This window comes from Colobus angolensis, unplaced genomic scaffold (genome assembly GCF_000951035.1).
Source record: "Colobus angolensis palliatus isolate OR3802 unplaced genomic scaffold, Cang.pa_1.0 Scaffold181, whole genome shotgun sequence".
Taxonomy (NCBI): Eukaryota; Metazoa; Chordata; class Mammalia; order Primates; family Cercopithecidae; genus Colobus; species Colobus angolensis.
In genome coordinates, this window is record NW_012114944.1 from 1,404,742 (window position 1) to 1,421,771 (window position 17,030).

Here is a 17,030-nt window from a genome sequence, read left to right on the forward strand (position 1 = left end):
GGTTCAAGCAATTCTCCTGCCTCAGGCTCCTGAGTAGCTGGGACTACAGGCACACATTGCCACTCCTGGCTAATTTTTTGTATTTTAGTAGAGACAAGGTTTACTACAAAACTACAGTAATCAAAGCAGTGTGATACCATCATAAGGATGGACATATAGACCAACAGAATAAAGTTGAGAGTCCAGAAATTAACCCAAACACCTATGGTCACGTGATTTTCAACAAGCGTGCCAAGACCATCCAATGGGGAAAAAGACAGTCTCTTCAAAACAGTGCTGGGAGAACTGGAAAACTACATGCAAAAGAATGAAGTTGGACCCCTACCTCACTCCATATACAAACAGTAACTCGAAATGGATCAGTGACCTACATACAAGAGCTAAAAGTATAAAACTATTAGAAGGAAACATGGGGTAAATCTTCACGAGTTTGGATTTGGCAATGGATACTTAAACGACACCAAAGCACAAGCAACAAAAGAAAAAATAGATCAATTAGATTTCACAAAAATTAAAACTTTTGCAAATCAAAGGATATTATCAATAAAGTGAAAAGGCAACCTACAGAATGGGAGGAAATATTTACAAATCATATCTCATAAGGGTTTAGTATCCAGAATATATAAAGAATGCTTACAATTCAAAACAAAAACACAAACAATTTGAAAATGGGTAGTGAGGCCAAGCATGGTGGCTTATGCCTGTAATCCCAGCACTTTGGGATGCCAAGGTGGGTGGATCACCTGAGGCCAGGAGTTCAAGACCAGCCTAGCCAACATGGTGACACCCCATCTCTACTGAAAATACAAAACTTAGCCAGGCATGGTGGCGCATGCTTGTGATCCCAGCTACTGGGGAGGCTGAGGCAGGAGAATCACTTAAACCAGGAAGATGGAGGTTGCAGTGAGCCAAGATCATGAGACTGCACTCCGGCCTGGATGACAGAGTCAGATGCTGTCCCCTGCCACCCCGCCCCCAGAAAAAGAATGAAGTACTGATACATGCTACAACTTGGATGAACCTCAAACATTTTTGTGTTATGTAAAAGGAACCAGACACAAAAAGTTACATATTGTATGATTCCTTATACATGACATACCTTGAATAGGCAAATCCAAGACAGAAAACAGATTCGTGGTTGTCAGAAAATGAGGAAGGGGAGATGGGGAGTTATTACTTAAAGCATATGGAGTATTCTTCTGGGGGTGATGAAAAAGTTTTGAATCCAGAGAGAACTGGTGGTGGTTGTATTAGGTTGGTGCAAAAGTAACTGCGATTTTTGTCAAAACTTTTAATTACTTTTAATGGCAATTACTTTGCGCCAACCTAATACAACATTGTGAATGCACTAAATGCTGCTGAACTGTACACTTTTAAATGATTAATGGGGCAGGGCTTGGTGGTTCCTGCCTGTAATCCCAGCGCTTTGGGAAGCTGAGGCAGGGGAGATCACTTGAGGCCAGAAGTTCAAGACTAGTGTGGGCAACCTAGCAAGACCTAGTCTCTACAGAAAATTTAAAAATTAGTTGGGGGTGGTGGGGTATGCCTGTAGTCCCAGCTACTCGAGACGCTGAGGTAGGAGGACTGCTTGAGCCCAGGAGTTCAGGGTTACAGTGAGCTATGATTTTGCAACTGCACTCCAGTCTAGGCAATGGACAAGACCCTGTCTCTTTAAAAAAAAAAAAAAAAAAAAAAAAAGCTGGGCGCGGTGGCTCATGCCTGTAAGCCCAGCACTTTGGGAGGCTGAGGCAGGCGAATCACAAGGCCAAGAGATCTAGACCATCCTGGCCAAAATGGTGAAATCCATCTCTACTGAAAATACAAAAATTAGCTGGGTGTGGTGGCAGGTGCCTGTAGTATCAATTACTCAGGAGACTGAGGCAGGAGAATCACTAGAACCTGGGAGGTGGAGGTTCCAGTGAGCCGAGATTGCACCACTGCACTCCAGCCTGGGCTGGTGACAGAGGGAGACTCCGTCTCGAAAAAAAAAAAAGAAAAAAAGAAAGAAATACAGAACTATATTCTGTCTATGTGACATGCACTTTATGTAAAGACAAGTTGAAAGTAAAAGGATAAAAAACAATGTAGTATGCAAATAGTTACAAAGACTGCAGATACTATACTAATATCAGATAAAGCAGATGTCAAGAAGAAACTATTACAAAGATAAAGAGGGACTTTTCTTAATAAAAAATGATTCATCCATGTAAGTGTATATTTTTAATAACAACTTCAAAATAGCTGAAGCAAAAATGGTCTCAAATAAACTAAGAAACATGTAAGTTTTCCATTATAGTTGTGCCACATGCTATTTAATCTATTCCTGATTGATGGGCATTTAATTTGTTTCTGATTTTTTTTTACTATTGCCACAATGAATATATTTGTGCGTGTGTACATATATCTATATCTATATCTATCTATACTTATGTAGTAGTGTCTACTTAGGAAAGATTCCTAGAATAGATTTGCTGGGTCAAAGGTCATTATGTCATTTTATTAACATTTTATCAAAATCATATTTTAGTTTGATTCAGTACAGCCAAATTCTTCTTCTAAAAGACTTCATCAATTTACCCTCCTACCAACAGTGTATGAGTATACATTTCTTTTGTTATTGTTCTAACACTGTTTTCCCATTGCTCCTTGGATAGAAATAAAATTTCTTTGCATGCATTCAAAGCCCCAGTCTGGCCCCTCCTTATGTCGCCAGGCCCACCAGTGCTCCTACTCCCCTCTACTCTCGTCTCCAGCTCCAGTGACATTTCAGTCTCTATTGATTTGCTCCAGGACCTTTGCACCTGCTATTTCCTCTGCCTGAAATACTTTACCCTTCATGCTTCTTCCAGTTTATTCCTACTTATCCTTCAGATCTCATGTCCTGACTTTGTAGAAGCCTTCTCTAACTTTCCTGAATAGGTCCATATCTCCATCATAGTTTCTCACAGAGCCTCTCATATACAGCATTTATCTAAGATACAGTTTTGCATTGGTTTTATTTATTTGTTTAAATAATTTTTGTAGAGATATGGTCCCTATGTTGACGAGGCTAGTCTCAATCACTTGGCCTCAAGCAATCCTCCTGCCTCAGCCTCCCACAAGTGAGCCACCATGCCTGGCCTGCACTGGTTTTCTTTCCTTCTTTATTTTTGAGACAGGGTCTCACTCTGTTGCCCAGGCTGGAGTGCAGTGGCATGATCATGGCTTACTGCAGCCTGGACTTCCTGGGCTCAGGTGATTCTCCTGCCTCAGCCTCCCAAGTAGATGGGAATACAAGTACCCGCGAGCAGGCCCAGCTAATGTTTTGTATTTTTTGGTAGAGATGGGGATTTGCCATATTGCCCAAGCTAGTCTCAAATTCCTGGGCTCAAGGGATCCTCCTGCCTTGGCCTCCCAAATTGCTGGGATTACAGGCATGAGCCACCCTGCCTGGTCGTTCACTAATAGAGCTTTCTTACCAGTCTGGAGCTTTCTTTAGCTAATATTCAGATGGGTAGATTCTCTCTGTGCCAAGAAACCAACATAGATGATAATAAAAACTCTCTCACTATTTCCACACAGCTGAGCATAGGCACAGAAAAGAGAAAGTTCCAGGGGGTAAGTTCTGAGAGCAACAGCATAGCACAATGAGAAAAAAGCCATTCTCTGGAGAGAGACTTCAAACATTCTGAAGAAACTGTGTAGAAGTTCCAGGATTTTAACAGATCTGTCCATAACAAGCAAGAACAGGGATTGCTAGAGCCATGCAACTAGAGTTGTTGAAGATTGTACAGGAAACAGGAAGTTTGAGGTGTTGGGGATAGGGAGACAGAACCTCCTGCAATTAATAGGTCTGATATAAGAAACACACCACCCACATGCAGACTGGTCAATCAACCACAGAAGAATATCAGATCCTGAAAGGAGGCAGAGGAAGAGGACATCACAGAGACAGTCCTTTTAAAGCCCCATATTGCTAATGGTTTCACCAATTGAGTAAGAAACAATGGATAATAATGGTTGAAACACAAAGCATCATGTCTATAGTTCATCATATATAATTGTGCTTGGAAGTTGACTGCAGTAAACTGTGGCTCACATGACAGAATGATCTTAATTATTTTCAATTAGTTTCTTTTGTGGTTAATCTAAAGTCCTGAGTAAAATAATTCATGGTAACATTGCCACAAAGACGTGTGGAAACTGAAAACTGTAGGCATAATTCTGGGGTCCAGGATGGGCAGCTGAAGAGAGCAGTCCCTCTATAGATGACACCTAAATAAGCCCTCTTTGAGCATGTGTGATCCTTCATGTCTGATAATCTGTGGATCCAGGGCTCACATGCCTTTTTAGGCAGCTTCTCAGCATGTTACTGATGACATGCTTCAAGATTTCTTGTACAGAATCTGATGATTCTTAAATAAATTAGAATCCCAACAGTTTTGCTAGTCAGGATTCATTATATAGTCACTTAGAGCTAAGCCTTGAGGAATAAAATTCCAACTAAGAATAATAACAAAAACCAGGAATGGCACCCTTGAAATACTAGTTCCTTATCCCTAGGATTTTACTGTAATGAGAATATTATCATTTATATAGTTTAATTTATAATATACATTTTTAAATTTCATGATTTCATAAGGTAAGGCAGTCTCCAAGAAAAATTAAACGCCATCTATATGAATGTCCAAATTTTCAAGAATGATTTCATGGCCTGGTTGAAAATTGCGTGCTCTCTCCATCACCTTGCAATTGGAAGAACTGCAAAATCATGAATAATACAAAAGGATGTTAAACTTTTCAACAAATCCAGATGGGTACCAATGTCATTGAGAATTCCTGAGAATCACCTTGATTGCTGCTTCAGACCTAGGAGCTTGAATTGAATATCACTTACCAGTTGGAATCTATTGGCTTAAGTGATGACAGTTTCTACAATAACATTGGTATTGTTTACTTTTAAAATTGTACAGACACTAAGTTTGTATTTTTATCAAATAAAAAACGTCCAAACTTTAACATTCAGTCATTTCCCTTGCTAGCCTTCTATTTCTTCTCCCTTATCATTTAGACTTTGGTGCAATAGAAAGAATGATGGATAGACCAGGCGCGGTGGCTCAAGCCTGTAATCCCAGCACTTTGGGAGGCCGAGACGGGCGGATCACGAGGCCAGGAGATCGAGACCATCCTGGCTAACACGGTGAAACCCCGTCTCTACTAAAAAATACAAAAAACTACCCGGGGGACGAGGTGACGGTGCCTGTAGTCCCAGCTACTCGGGAGGCTGAGGCAGGAGAATGGCAGGAACCTGGGAGGCGGAGCTTGCAGTGAGCTGAGATCCGGCCACTGCACTCCAGCCTGGGCGACAGAGCGAGACTCCGTCTCAAAAAGAAAAAAAAGAAAAAAGAGAAGAAAGAATGATGGATTGTGAAATGTAGGCCAGTTTTTTTTTGAGACAGAGATTGTGCAGTGGCACAATCTCGGCTCACTGCAACCTCTGCCTCCCGGGTTCAAGCGATTCTCCTGCCTCAGCCTCCTCAGTAGCTGGGATTACAGGCATGTGCCACCATGCCTGGCTAATTTTTGTATTTTTAGTAGAGACGGGGTTTCACCTTGTTGGCCAGGCTGGTCTTGAACTCCTGACCTCAGGTGATCCACCCTACTAGGCCTCCCGAAGTGCTGGGATTATAGGTATGAGCCACCATGCCCGGCCTGCAGGCCAGTTTCAACACTAACCTTTGCTGGGACCTTGCAAATCTCTTCTTCATTTTGCATCTCAGTTGTCCCTTCTGCAAAATGAGAGAGTTGGACTAGATGTCCCTTTCAGCCATGATTCTAGGGTTTCCATTGTTCCACACAGTCACTGGATGAAGAGACATTGCCAATGCAAAGACTGAGCCACCATGAGAACTCATGTTATGTCTTGCAAGACTTGAGACTGGGTATAATAGAGGCCTAAAGTCTTTACTTCCAATCTTAGGTAGCAGGGAAATATGTCCATTTGTGGGTTATGCTGCTCATCATCCCTCTACTCCCTGTCTACCCACACCATGCTATGTCCTGCATATTCAGAGTCAGGGCTTGTCAACACAGAAGACTCGCACACTTGTGTGATGCTTTTGCTGATCCTGTTCCTTTGACAGAAGATCCCCCTGCTTCTCTACCTAGCAAACTCTCACTCATTCTTTTCATTTTGTCTTTTAATTTTATATTTTGACATAATTTCACATTTGGAGAAAAAATGCAAAATCAGTACAAAGAATTCTCATATACCTTTTACTCAGATCCCCAAAATGTTTACTTTTTACCACACTCCTCTCTCTCTCTCTCCCTCTAGCTCCCAGAATTTTTTTTTCTGAGCCACTTAAGCATCAGTTTCAGACATGATGCCCCTTTACTCCAGGTACTTCAGTGTGCTCAACCTGAAAAATAAAACCAAGGCGGTCCCCTACATAACCATAATGTAAATATAAAAATCACGGAAATAATGTTAATGCAGTATTATCCTCTAACCTAGATCTGGATGTTGCCAATTGTTCCTTTAATGTGGTACAGTTCCTCAGTCTTTCTTTCCTTTTCCTGACACTGACAGTTTTGAAGAGATAAGTACAGCATTTTCAGAGTGTACCTCAATTAGTCTTAGATAGGTCCCTCATCGTTATATTCAAGTTAAGCACTTTTGATGTGAATGCCACAGAAGTAATGTGCTGTTTTTCTCAATGAATCACATCTTACTTTTTAAAGTGAAAGTCATTCTTCAATCTCCTCCATTCCTACTCCCCTCCTGAGAGGTAAATAACCACTGTTAATGATTGGTATTCATCTAGTATTTTGTCTATGCACTTATATACACACATATCTATATACAGGCACACTTGTATCCTTTAAAAACATAACAAAAATGAGAATACTATATATATACTGCTCTGGAATTTACCTTTTTTCACTTAAGTGTAAGTCTTTGGGAATCTTTCCATGTCAGTGCATGCAGATTTCCTTTATTCTTTTAAAAGTCACTATATACACACACACACACACACACACACACACACATATACACACACACACACATATATATATATATATATATTTTTTTTTTTTGGTCCCCCTAGAGACTGCATCTGGCTATGTTGCCCAGGCTTGTCTCAAACTCCTGGGCTCAGGAAATCTGCCCTCCTCAGCCTCCCAAAGTGTTAGGATTACAGGCGTTAGTCACCATGCCCAGCCAAAAGTGGCATAATATTTTTTAATAGTATAAATGTGTTCTTGTTTAGTTTGTTCCCTACTAATGAATATTTCCATTTTTTTCTATCACAATGTTTGTACATAAATTTAAGAACATACCTCATTTATGATTGTGATAGATGCTATCAAATAGCTCTCCTAACACACTTTTCCAGTTTGTATTCTCATCTACTGTGCATGAGATAATTTGTGTTCTTCTGACTGTTGGTGATGTGGAGCACCTATTCATGGCCTTTGGGTTTCCTGTTCTGTGAATTGCCTGTTAGTGGTCTTTGCTGTGAGAATGCTGAATTGTCAAGTCTTTTTCTGACTACTTATTTCTCCAGGCCTCACTCAACTCTGTTCCTTTGCAGAGGCTTCTCCATTTCCCCTAATCAGCCACCACCCCCTCCTCTGCTGTCCCACAACACTGTTCACACCGTGCCCAGGCCTTCATTTACCAACCATTCCATACAGAATCTACTCATTCCAAGTGTCCACTGTGAGCCCTCTCTGTGCTTGGCCTTGGCCTAGGTGCTGGGTGGAAAGACATGAGCCAGTCATCATAGACTCCATGCTAAAGTTCAGTTTTGAAATGCAGCTTTGAGCATAGAAAAGAGCATGAGGTTTAGATCTAGACATAACTTGAGTTGAATTCCAGCTTCACCACTTCCCAGCTGTATAATTCAGAGCAAGTCACTTGATCATTCCAAGTCTCCATTTCCATACTAGTGAGGTGGGGCTAATCCCTTCCTTAGAGAGTCACTTGAAGCTGGACAAGAGACAATATATCTGAAGTGGTTAGCAAGGGCCCATTTACACCGTAGGCTTGCAGTGAATGAATGGTAGTTGAAAGGCAGCTGTTAAGAGGTCAAAATTAGTTAGTTCTCAGAGGTTCTAGGAGCCATTAATAAACTGGAAAATAAAAAGGAAGGAGGTAGCTCCTCTGTTTGCAATGCAAAGGATATGGATGAGTGCCGCTTGCCCAGATCCTGCTACAGAATATCCTTTACCTTTCCTGCTCTCTGCAGCAGATTTCTGCTTTGTCCTGGCCCCTGTCCCAATTCAGCTGTGCACTGTTGATGTACTACTGCCACTGCTGTGGGAAGAACAGGTGCTTCCCTTCTCAAATATATGTTGGTCTCTTTAGAAGATACTGTGTAAGAAATACTTCAGGATACTTATGCAAGCTGTCACCCGTGATTTCAAGAAGTAGGGGCTAGGCACTGTGGTTCACACTGAGGCGGGAGGACTGCTTGAGACAGGAGTTCGAGACCAGCCTGGTCAACATGGCAAGATCCCATCTCTACAAAATGTATATACTTTTAAATTAGCCAGGTGCAGTGTGGCGATGCATGCCTGTAGTCCCAGCTTCTTGGGAGGCTGAGGTGGGAGCATCTCTTGAGCCTGGGAGGTTGAAGCTGCAGTGATCTGTGTTCACACCACTGCACTCCAGCCTGAGTGACAGAGTGAGACCCTGTGTTGAAAAAAAAAAAAAAGGAGAAGCTGGGACTAGAGACAGCTTCAACTAGAAAGAGAAATGCTGTGTATGTGGAGAGAGAGGCTGAGGTGGAAAGTTTCCCTGAAGACCCAAAACTTCAGCAGAGTAGGGTGAGTAGGTATATGTTAGAAGGACAGGGAGAAGGACGTTACAGGCAGTGGAGCAGTGGAGTGTTCTCCGCAAAGGCACAGATGTGGGAGGGCATAGTGTGTTCTGGCAACTGCTCAGGATTCAGTGTCAGTGGTAGGCAGATGTCAGCTCAAGAAGTGCCTTTTATGCCATCCAAAGGACTCTAGGTTTTAAGACATAAACTAAAGGGGTAGGCTGAAGCATTCTGAGCATGGGAAAGCAGTAAATCTGTGTTGAATGCATGTGTGATAGTGGGAAGATGGGACATGGTAATTAGGAGTACAGTCACGTGTCATTAAAGACTGGGATACGTTCTGAGAAATGCATCATTAGCTAACTTCATCGTTGTGTAAACGTCATTGAGTGTATTTACAGAAACCTAGATGGTATAGTCAACTACACACCTAGGCTATACGGTAAAGCATATTGCTCTAGGCTAGATAACTGCATGTTACTATACTGAATACTATAGGTGATTGTAACACAATGGTATTTGTATATCTAAACATGGAAAAGGTACAATAAAAACATGATAAAATAATCTTACGGGGCCACTGTAGTATGTGCAGTCTGTTTCTGACTGGAACATTATTAAGTAGCACATGAGTATATGTCCTAAACTTACGGCCTTCTATAAGTGTTACTTAGCCTTTCTACATCTGTTCCCTCCCTCCCTCCCTCCCTTCCTTCCTTCCCTTCCTTTCTTTCTTTTTTTTTGTGAAATGAGAATTTAAAAAATCAACTTGAAAGTGTTGGCCAGGCTCTGTAATTCAGGCTCACACCTGTAATCCCATCACTTTGGGAGGAAGAGGCGGGAGGCTTGCTTGAGCCCAGGAGAGCAGGAGCTCAAGACCAGCCTGGGCAACACGGGATACCACAGCTCTATAAAAAGAAAAAGAGAAAAAAAAAAAGAAGAAGAAAGAAAAATTAGCAGGTCACAGTAGCGTGAGCTTGCAGTCCCAGCTACTTGAGAGGCTGAGGTGGGAGCAACACTTGACTAGAAGGTAGGTTATAGTGAGATGTTATAGTGCCACTGCACTCCAGCCTGGGTGACAGAGCAAGACTCCATCACAAAAAAAAAAAAAAAAAAAATACAACCCACAAAGTATTGTTGAAATTTAAAATATTATATATAATAGATATACAGGAGTAATACTGGCACTTAATAAAAGCTCAATATTTTTAAAAAGGTGACATTTGTTTTACACAATACACATTACCTAAACAAACAATCCAGTCACCTGTGAGCTGCTTCTATGCCTCTTTCCTTATCTGCAAAGTGGTTCTCCAGTTTTACCTTTTCATAGTACCCTGTCCTTCTCCTTCCCAGCACTTACCATAATGTTAAATAAATGTTCTAATTCTTTTCTAGCCAAACTCTTAGACTTTAACTGTTTTCCCAGCCAGACTCCTGGTTCTGTGAGACCAGTTGCTTAAAAATGTAGTGCTTATCTGCACTTTCTAACACCACCCATCTCTTAACACACGTAAGCCACACTTACCTTGAGGAGAATTGAGAGGTGCCAATGAATTGGCAAAGTGTTTCATTATGACAGGAGGAAAATAGCTCAGAGCAGTCTATGCTATATTAAAAGTATACAACAATTTATTTTATTTTAATCTTTTTTTACATTCCTGGTAACTCACAGAACAAAACAATTTATTTTTATTTCTATTTAATAATTTAAGAAATAGAGATGGGGTCTCACTATGTTGCCCAGGCTGATCTTGAACACTCCTGGACTAAAGAGATCCTCCCACCTCACCCTCCCAAAGTGCTGGGATTACAGGCATGAGCCACCATGCCTGGCCCCTCAATTTTTTTTTTTTTAAATTAAAGATATGGGATCTCTTATCCAGGCTGGAGTGCAGTGGTGTAATCACAGCTCACAGTGACCTTGAACTTCCAGGCTCAAGCAATCTTTCCACCCCAGCCTCCTGAGTAACTAGGACTACAGGCCTGCCCCATCACACAGCTAATATTTAAAATTTAATTTTTTTAATTTTAATTTTTAGTTAATTTTTATAAAAGGATTTTATAAAAAGGAGATTTATTCTTTATCTAATTTTATTTTTTGAGACAGGATCTCAGTGTTACCCAGGCTGGAGTGCAGTTGCGTGGCGCATCACCACGCCCGGCTAATTTTTAAAAATTTTTAAGAGATAGCCTCTCGGTATATTACCGAGGCTGGTTTCGAATTCTTGGCCTTAAGAGATCCTTCCCCCTTAGGCTCCCAAAGTGCTGAGATTATAGGTGTGAGCAACCCCACCAGCCTGGCCAGGCATTCAAAATTTATCACGCCCAGAGGGACCTGAGTATGAGATGTCAGTCAGCACCATCCCCATGCACACTAGCAATTGTTTAAAGGCACTTTGTTCTTTTCTGTCCTGTACAAGCATCACCCTTTATCTTCGTGTTCCTAGAATTCGTGATAGAAAGAACAACGTATAGCCAATGGATAGGTTGTTATTTTAACGTAAATTCTTGCCATTCAATTTAGCAAGGGCCTCTTTTCTTTTTTCCTTTAAAAATTCACTTGTAGGCAGGTGCAGTCACCCACGCCTGTAATTCCAGTACTTTGGGAGGAAGAGGTGGAAGGATCAACCTTTAAGCCAAGAGTTCGAGCTTCCTGGCTAATCAAATAACTCACTTGAAACTGCAGCTAAGATCATGTATTAAATTAAAGGTAACTTGAATTGATGCTCCCAGGTTGCACTCCTGAGACTTGGCCCAAATAAATTCTCTATATTACCTTTGCCTCAGTTTTTCCCTTAGGTTGACAGTTATTTCTAAAGTTGTACAAATGGGTTTACCTTGAGTATTAAAATAAGGTGTGAGAAGGGCAACTGAAACCAGAGGCTCCCATCACAGCCTAGTAGCCTTCGGAGGCTTCCAAAGGATCAGCATTAACTCCAATATTTAGCAGTAGTGCAGGTCTTTAAGATTCATAAAGTGTTAAATCTGTTGCCTGGAATTCCAGAAAGAGGGGGAGGAAGCGCCCAGTGTGAGCTGTGTTCAACTTAAACCTAAAGGTAAAAGCGATCAGCCTAAGATCAGGAGCGCAAGGAAGAAGCTTGAAGCCATGCGCTCTCAAGGAGGCGTTTCCCGCTCCAGGGCTACCCAGGACCGCGGGCCAAGCTGCCAGCCGCAACGGCCTTGGTCACGCAGGCGATCAGCTCGGCTCCCGCGCCACGTGGCACTGGGCGGGGGCGTCCACCTAGCGCCAGGGAGAAGGAGGCGGAGCCCGGCCTCAATCCCGCCCGGGTCCTCATGGGACTTGTAGTTTTCCTTGCGGGCATAAACGGGCACGAACTCCTCGGCTTTTGCCCGGTAAATAGCATCTTTCCGTACGAGTCATTCAAATAATAGACGCAGCCTAGGTAACTTCAAGAGAAGATGGGAAGGGGAAGGGGCAAAGCAAGGAAGGCAAACCTAAAGATTATAGGCGGGGCAGAGAAAGCGTTCGCACTCAGTACGCATGCCCACACCAGGCGCGGCAGGTGGGCGGACACAGAAAGGCGACGCCGAGAGTGGCGTTGTCCGGGAAATGCCTTCCCTCCTCCCGGGTCTGCGCCGACGCGGCCTCCTTACCTCATTTGTCCTCGCCCCTCCCCGTCCCTCTACGCGTTTTGGTTCCCAGCTGGTGCTTCCTGTTTGCAACCGCGGCAGTGAGTATGTCTGTGACTGATCCCGAACCACCCGCGGCCTGGGACGCCTGCCTACCCTACGTCTCGCCCGCCGGGCTGTGGAACTAGCGCGTGCCCCTCGCCGGCCTCGACGTCTCCCGTCCGCCCCTCACTCGTGGCAGGGCGCAGCTCCTGGTTCCTCAGTTGCGCGCCTACCCACGCGGCCGGGCTGCGGGTCTGGGGGTCCGCGTCTCCCTGGCCCTCCAAGGGCTAAGGCCGTGATTCTGGAGCGGCTGGGCGTCCGGGGCCTCGGTGGGGGTGGCGTGTGTGCCGTTTTTACTTTCCCGCAAGACCCCCAGTCTTGTAGGGAAGCCAGTCAGTGAAGCGCGGAGGTTCCGGCGCGCCGAGAGGGAGTCCAGTCTTTGAGGACCGAGTAGTCCCGGGCCACCTCCCGCCTCTGCTGTCAGAAGCAGCAGCTGCAGCCGTGGACTCCAAGATTTCGGGAGCTGTGTCCCTTTCCTCATGTAAAACAAGTAGACTTGGACTGTGTTTACTAAGGCGCCCTTTATCCCTCCCATCCTGTGAGCGGACAGTTGCCTTCAACTTTTGGGAAGAGCTGCCGGTTCGGTGGAAAAGCTGTGGCTGGGAATCAGGAGGCCTGTGTTCTAGCCCGTGGCTCCCCCACGAACTCGCTGGCGACTCCAGAAAGCTCTTATTGAGGCTGAATTTAAGATTATTTCAAATTACACTGTTGAATTAGGAGCTCCATTAGGGCCTTTTTCGCTCAGTAAGTTTATCTGAGCCCGTTTCTCCAACTATAAAACGAGAGCGTTCAGTTTGATGACTTTTCAGGTCCCCTCAGAAGCTCTTGACTTTGTGGTTTTCTTTTTCTTTTTAAAATTTTATCTAGGACTGTTAGAGAAGTGACTTCGTGTTTTGAATAGTTAGGCTGTCACATACAAAGACTTTTAAATGGATTGTGTATTTAGGAAAGCATTATGCTTTGGAGACAGTTTAGCATTGCTGCTTTCAAGGGAATCTGAGGATGGGGAATAAACTCAGGAAGGATCGCAAGTGAGGATTATATTAATATGTTAGGTATCAGGATAAGAGACTGCATGACCGAAGGAAAAGGGCAAAGGGAAAGGTGAAGGAAATGTTTCCGGATAGGATTAATTCTCATAAAAATCATGTCTATATCCCAAGAAGAGCTGGGACTTATGTGACTAAATTTAGCTTATTTTTTTCCTCCTGAAATACTGTGTTCTGCCTTTTGTGACCTTTGTTTTACACATTTGGATTCTCCACCCCAATCTCAGATTTGATTCAGAGTGGCCGTCGCATTTGAAAAATGGACATTTTAACCCCTTAGTCAGTTGTGTTTCACCTGTCACTATGAGGACAGCTTATTAAGACTAAGAAAGAAATTTTACGTTGAAAGTATATTCATCACATTCCAATGAAATTTGGACTGAAAATGAGGCTGTGGATTTGATTTAAATTGGCCCGAGAGGGATGCCTATGTCATCAAGAAGGAACATCTAGGGAGGCTAAAGGTGCTTTGGAAGTAAATAAGAGCAAAAGGTCAGAATGACCAGTAGGTAGACTGTGAGAGCAGAAGGATTGATTAAAGATTGTATGAAGTGGGGCCGGGCGCGGTGGTTCACGCCTGTAAATCCCAGCACTTTGGGACCCCGAGGCGGGCGGATCACCTGAGGTCAGGAGTTCCAGACCATCCTGACCAAAATTGAGAAACCCTGTCTCTACTAAAAATACAAAAATTAGCCGGGCATGGTGGCACACGCCTGTAATCCCAGTTACTTGGGAGGCTGAGGCAGGAGAATCGCTTGAACCCGAGAGGCAGAGGTTGCGGTGAGCCGAGATCGCGCCATTGTACTCCAGCCTGGGCAACAAGAGCGAAACTCCGTCCCCCCAAAAAAGTAAATTCTGAAAGCTTAAATAAGCCTTAAGATATCTAGTTTAAAACAATTCGGTCAATGAACACTGCTCCCTCTTTTGAATGGGAAGAGTCTTTGCAGTTATTCTATAACTGTTTTATATTTGTTAAGCTATTTTAATTCTTAGATACGTTTCATTTCCATTTCCATTATATTTTAGGATCTTATATAAGAAACATTTTTTCTGGTCATCGGATTGATAAAGTCTTTGAGTACTAACTTGGGAGATTCTTGGATGATAAACTGACAAATGTGTGTTTTCCTTCCAACTAAAATGTCTCATTCATAGTTTTTAAACTCTGCTGGGAGGTAAAATGGATATTTGTGAGGTAAACTTAGGTGTTAGAACCAATGCAAATATTGGAATGAAGGAAGACTTTTTTTTTATTTGAAATTACTTATTTGAAAATTGTATTTAAAAATGTTAGTGAACAGTTGGCTGAGAATCACAGAAATGTGAATCACTTCTAGCTGTGTTCTTAACGGGCTGCATATCCTTGGATAGGCCTCCTATCTCTTTGTACTTTAGTTTCCTGTGGGTAGATTGAGGAGTCTGTATGAGAGAATCTGATTTTGTTATCTAGTTAGAATACTTGGGAGTCACGTACAGGGATCAAAAAGCTGAGAAAGCCTTCTGAGTCAAGGGTTTGTGTGAGTGTATGTAAAAAACATATATTGTCCTCTGAGAATACTTTTTTAAACAAGTAAATTAAATTCATTTGAACGTAATTAAAGCGGTAACATAAACCAAAACAGCCTCAGGCAGACCTTAACCCTGGCATACATAAGCTACCTAAATAAGAGAGCACGTTATGCCCAGCACAATTTTCAAGTACAGATGGTACAAAATCCTCTTAAAGGCCATAGGGGCTAAATTGTTAAATTCATTTTTCTACATTTCAGGGAAAGAGATAAATCCTTCGACCCAAGGAATTCAGTTTTTATTATGGTTCTGTAGTTTATTTTTGGCATACATTCACAGGTGTGCCTATGGCTCTATTCTTAATCCCTTTCCTTTGGGATGGCTCCAAGAGTAGTACACATTTGTAACTCTGTAATTTAGCTTTTTAATTTTTTCTGTGCTGCACTGGAATTATGTTTTTATCTTAAGTCCACACTGGATCCTCAGGATGGATCCAGTGAGGATTTTGAAAGAAGCATAATTCCTTTGACTTCTTTTAGAATTAATTTACCTATTAAATAAAAAGGAAAGGATTCATCTTTTATTTGAATTCCTCTGAGGCTAACAATTCAATATAAACTGATAAATACTATGAGCATTATTCAGACAGCCACATTCAATTTGTGTGATAATAACAGCATAGCCACCTGAAGGACAGTACAACAAGGGCACAGGCATGTGATACCCTGTAGAAGAAAAGCATTACAGGTGGGTTTATTTATTTCTGGAAAACAAACAAAAAACTCCAGCAAGAATGTAGTACCTTTTTGGCCCTTGTCCATTTGGTTTTGGGGATTAAGGTGGTTCTATTACCAGAACTACCATCACAACATCCTGACATTTTGGGCAGAAATTTGAGTGGCTAAGAAGACAACTATTTTTAATTTTTTGTGTATAGCTACAAGTGGAAAAAAGAATAAATTGGCATTGTTATTGCTGTCTGAGCTGTCCTTGATTTTTGGACACACACTTATTTTTCAAGAGCTCTCTTTTTAATCAGTAGTCCATCACTACCTAATGGAAACATCTACTGTGTAGATACAAGAATTTCTGGCCGGGCGCGGTGGCTCAAGCCTGTAATCCCAGCACTTAGGGAGGCCGAGACGGGTGGATCACGAGGTCAGGAGATCGAGACCATCCTGGCTAACACGGTGAAACCCCGTCTCTACTAAAAATACAAAAAACTAGCCGGGCGAGATGGCGGGCGCCTGTAGTCCCAGCTACTCGGGAGGCAGAGGCAGGAGAATGGCGTAAACCCGGGAGGCGGAGCTTGTAGTGAACCGAGATCGCCCTACTGCACTCCAGCCTGGGCGACAGAGTGAGACTCCCGCCAAAAAAAAAAAAAAAAAAAAGAATTTCTAAGACTTTGGAATAGTTGAAAGCAGAGAAATTTATCGTATCATAATTTCTGTATTTTAAGCACATACTAGATTTATGAGGGCTGAAGAACAAATGCCTGGTGTTATATTCCATTTATGAATAGATACTTATAGATGGCCCCCAAAATACCAGTTACTCTGCTTGGCTTTGGTGATTCATTGTTTAGCAGAATGTATATAGTTCCTGCCCCTCCTGGGGTTTGTGATCTGTGCTTCTGGGAGATTTACATTGAATAAATAATTAGAAATGTGATGAGTGTTGTGAAATGTGAAGTGCTATGGAAGCCTATAAAAGGGGCATTTAATTTAATCTGGTGGGAAGTGATTTTGAGCCGAGTTTAAAAGATGAAGGCTGAGAAGGATTTAATATGCTCACAGTACTAAGTAAAGTGTTTCACTTTATGCATTTATTCCCAAAGTTGGGAGTTTTCTCTCAATTTTAGGTCTTTATTACGTTTGTATTTTATACACATTTTTATAACTAGCACAGGAGTAAACAGGTTTATCAGTTTGCTTTTTTTTTTTTTTTTTTAAAATGGGGTCTTGCTCTG

The 17,030-nt window shown here is 42.3% G+C and overlaps 1 protein-coding gene across 1 annotated transcript in view; it reads left to right on the forward strand.

Annotated features, from left to right (window-relative positions):
- Positions 1-12,312: 12,312 nt before the first annotated feature.
- The window catches only part of LOC105509976 (endogenous Bornavirus-like nucleoprotein 2), an 11,309-nt gene continuing 6,591 nt past the window's right edge, over positions 12,313-17,030 (forward strand). Inside the window, exon 1 of the mRNA XM_011939518.1 lies at positions 12,313-12,506. Within this exon, the coding sequence (XP_011794908.1) occupies positions 12,313-12,506 (194 nt within the window). The remainder of the gene's footprint in view (positions 12,507-17,030) is intronic.